Genomic DNA, 2,972 nt, shown 5'->3' with positions numbered 1-2,972 from the left:
TGTGGAACTGGGCTGTGGGTGATCCATCTGCTCCCAGCAGTACCTGGTGACATTTTAGGGGAAGCATGGGAAGGTGATCACCCTCCACTTGAGAAAGGTTAAAGCCCAGATAAACTCTGAGTAGGTTAGAATGACAGACCAACTCCCATCACTCTCCACTCATCACTTTGCCTCACAAAACTTTGTTTGTTCTTCCTCGGGGCAGATCAAATGTGGAACATTTCTGGTATCCAAGAACACCAGCAGAGATATGGGGGAGATTATAGAGAAAACCCCAGACTAGAAAACACTAAAACACTGTCTGTGTGTTCCAGGGGAGGTTGTATAGGAAATGGCACTGAGTTTGGTTAAAAGTATGTCCTCTAAATCTTCTCTGTCGCTTCTCCAGGGAAGCACCCAAAGCCCAGCCCCAGCAAATGTCCAACAGCAGCTCCATCAGCCACTTCCTCCTGCTGGCATTGGCAGACACACAGCAGCTGCAGCTCCTGCACTTCTGCCTCTTGCTGGGCATCTCCCTGGCTGCCCTCCTGGGCAACGGCCTCATCATCAGCGCCGTAGCCTGCGGCCAGCACCTGCACACGCCCATGTTCTTCTTCCTGCTCAACCTGGCCCTCAGCCACCTGGGCTCCGTCTGCACCACTGTCCCCAAAGCCATGCACAATTCCCTCTGGAACACCATCACCATCTCCTACAAAGGATGTGCTGCACAGCTCTTCTTCTTTTTGTTCTTCATCTCCGCAGAGTATTTCCTCCTGCCCATCATGTGCTACGACCGCTACGTGTCCATCTGCAAACCCCTGCACTACGGGACCCTCCTGGGCAGCAGAGCTTGTGCCCACATGGCAGCAGCTGCCTGGGCCAGTGCCTTTCTCACTGCTCTCATGCACACAGCCAATACATTTTCCCTGCCCCTGTGCCATGGCAATGCCCTGGGCCAGTTCTTCTGTGAAATCCCCCAGATCCTCAAGCTCACCTGCTTTCACTCTATCCTCAGGGAACTTGTATCTATTGTGTTCTCCATCTCTTTTGCATTTGGTTGTTTTGTGTTCATTGTTTACTCCTATGTGCAGATCTTCAGGGCTGTGCTGAGGATCCCCTCTGAGCAGGGACGGCACAAAGCCTTTTCCACCTGCCTCCCTCACCTGGCTGTGGTCTCTCTGTTCATGAGCACTGTTATGATTGCCTACCTGAAGCCCCCCTCCATCTCCTCCCCATCTCTGGATGTTGCTGTGTCAGTTCTGTACTTGGTGGTGCCTCCAGCCCTAAACCCCCTCATCTACAGCCTGAGAAACCAGGAGCTCAAGACTGCAGTGTGGAAACTGATGACTGGATGTTTTCAGGAACATTAAACTGCTGGCCAATATCTACAAATCACTCGTAATAAAAGTATTTTTTGATACATTTTTTGGTTCGGTTGTGGCTTCTTGTTTGCCATTGTTTTACTTTTTTCATACTATTCACAATGAAATGCCATTATTTGTGCCAATTCTCATTTTATTTCACTCCACCTTCCCTGTGGCCACTGACTCTATCAATAAGTGGCTGCAATCTTGCTGGCTTTAAAGGAACAAAAGGATCTCCCAGCAGAGTTTTCTGCAGAGATGCCCTTTTGATGCCTTCTCTGGAGCTGCAGCAGCAATGTCTGTGTGCAGAGCTGGGGGCAGATCAGTGCTGGCACAGCAGCTGTGCGCAGCAGCAGCAGCAGCACTTGGTGTTGCCAGTGCTGCTGCCGTGGCCCTGCCCCGCTGCCCTGGTGGCCCTGGTGTTGCTGCAGGGCCTGAGTGCTCTCGGGGCCGGGCACAGTCCTGGGGGTGGCAGTGCCAGGGCTGCAGCAGGGACAGGCCATGGGCACTGCTGGGGCAGCGCTGACGCCTCAGGCCAGGCCCTGGGGGCTGCAGGCTCCTTGCCCAGGCTCTCTCAAGAACACGGCCAGGCCAATGCTCAGCACAGAAAAGCCCCAGGGTGAGCAGCCCCAGGCTGGCCGTGGGCAGGCTGGGGGCAAACAGCATGGCTGGGGCTCTGCAAGGGCCCTGGGGGAGACGGGAAGGAGCAGCAGAGCAGGGGCTGATCCATCCCCAGTGCACTGCACAGCCCAGGGCAGCGTCCCAGAGCATCCTCATGGAGCTGCCAACAACATCCCCCCTCTGCAGCCCTGGCCTCTCCCCCAGCTCACAGAGGTGCCGCATCCTTGCAGGCACAGCCACGGCAGCACTGGCTCAGGAGCCCCTGTTTGCATTGCACAGAGCAGGCAGGAGCACCCCCATGCTGCTGCTGTGGGGACATGAACCTGAGGGAGCACAAATGCCATCAGCCCCTGGGGCCAGCAAGGGCTGGGGGACACCAGGGAAACCACTCAGCTTTGTCCTGGCCTCTGCAGTCAGCCAGAAAGTTTGTTCCCATCAGCTGGGAGTTTCATGTCCCACTGCAGATGCTGTTGCTCAGAGCCAGGGCTGCCTGACAGCCACACCTGAACTGCCCTGAGCATTTCCTTGGCTTCACATTTGCTTTCTTTACTGTTCCTGTTACAAATTTCTTCCTCTTGCCCACCTCTGTTCCCTGCCCTGCAAACAGCCCATCCCTGTTTGCCCTTTCCTCTCTGGCCCCACTCCCCATTCCAGTTCCTGACTTGGCACCATGGCAACGTCCCTTGGGCAGCAGGATCATCCTCCAAGTGCTGCAGGAATTGTCTGCAGGCTCCTGCAGTGCATGGTGCTGCTCCCTTGCGAGGCCAGGGGGGCACATCTGGGCTGCTGTGCCTGCCTGTGGGGCTCCCTGTTCTGGGCAATGAGGAGACTCAAGGTGCTGCCCAGCCAGGGCCCAGCACAGGGGAAGAATCACTGCCCTGCTCCTGCTGGCCACACCATTCCTGATCCAGGCCAGGAGCCATTGGCCTTCTTGGCCACCTGGGCACACTGCTGCCTCATATCCAGCCTGCTGTCCGTCAGTCCCTGCAGGTCCCTTTCTGCCTGGCT

At 56.0% G+C, this 2,972-nt stretch overlaps 1 protein-coding gene across 1 annotated transcript; it reads left to right on the top strand.

Moving 5' to 3' along the window:
• The first annotated feature begins 416 nt into the window (after positions 1–416).
• On the top strand, positions 417–1,349 carry LOC120495823 (olfactory receptor 14J1-like). The gene has a single exon (XM_039695704.1). The coding sequence runs from the start codon at positions 417–419 to the stop codon at positions 1,347–1,349; it is 933 nt and encodes a 310-aa protein (XP_039551638.1).
• Positions 1,350–2,972: the final 1,623 nt, after the last annotated feature.

The sequence above is a fragment of the Passer montanus genome, unplaced genomic scaffold, assembly GCF_014805655.1.
Source record: "Passer montanus isolate IOZ18808 unplaced genomic scaffold, ASM1480565v1 scaffold919, whole genome shotgun sequence".
NCBI classification, from domain to species: Eukaryota; Metazoa; Chordata; class Aves; order Passeriformes; family Passeridae; genus Passer; species Passer montanus.
This window is presented reverse-complemented; position numbering and strand designations above follow the sequence as displayed.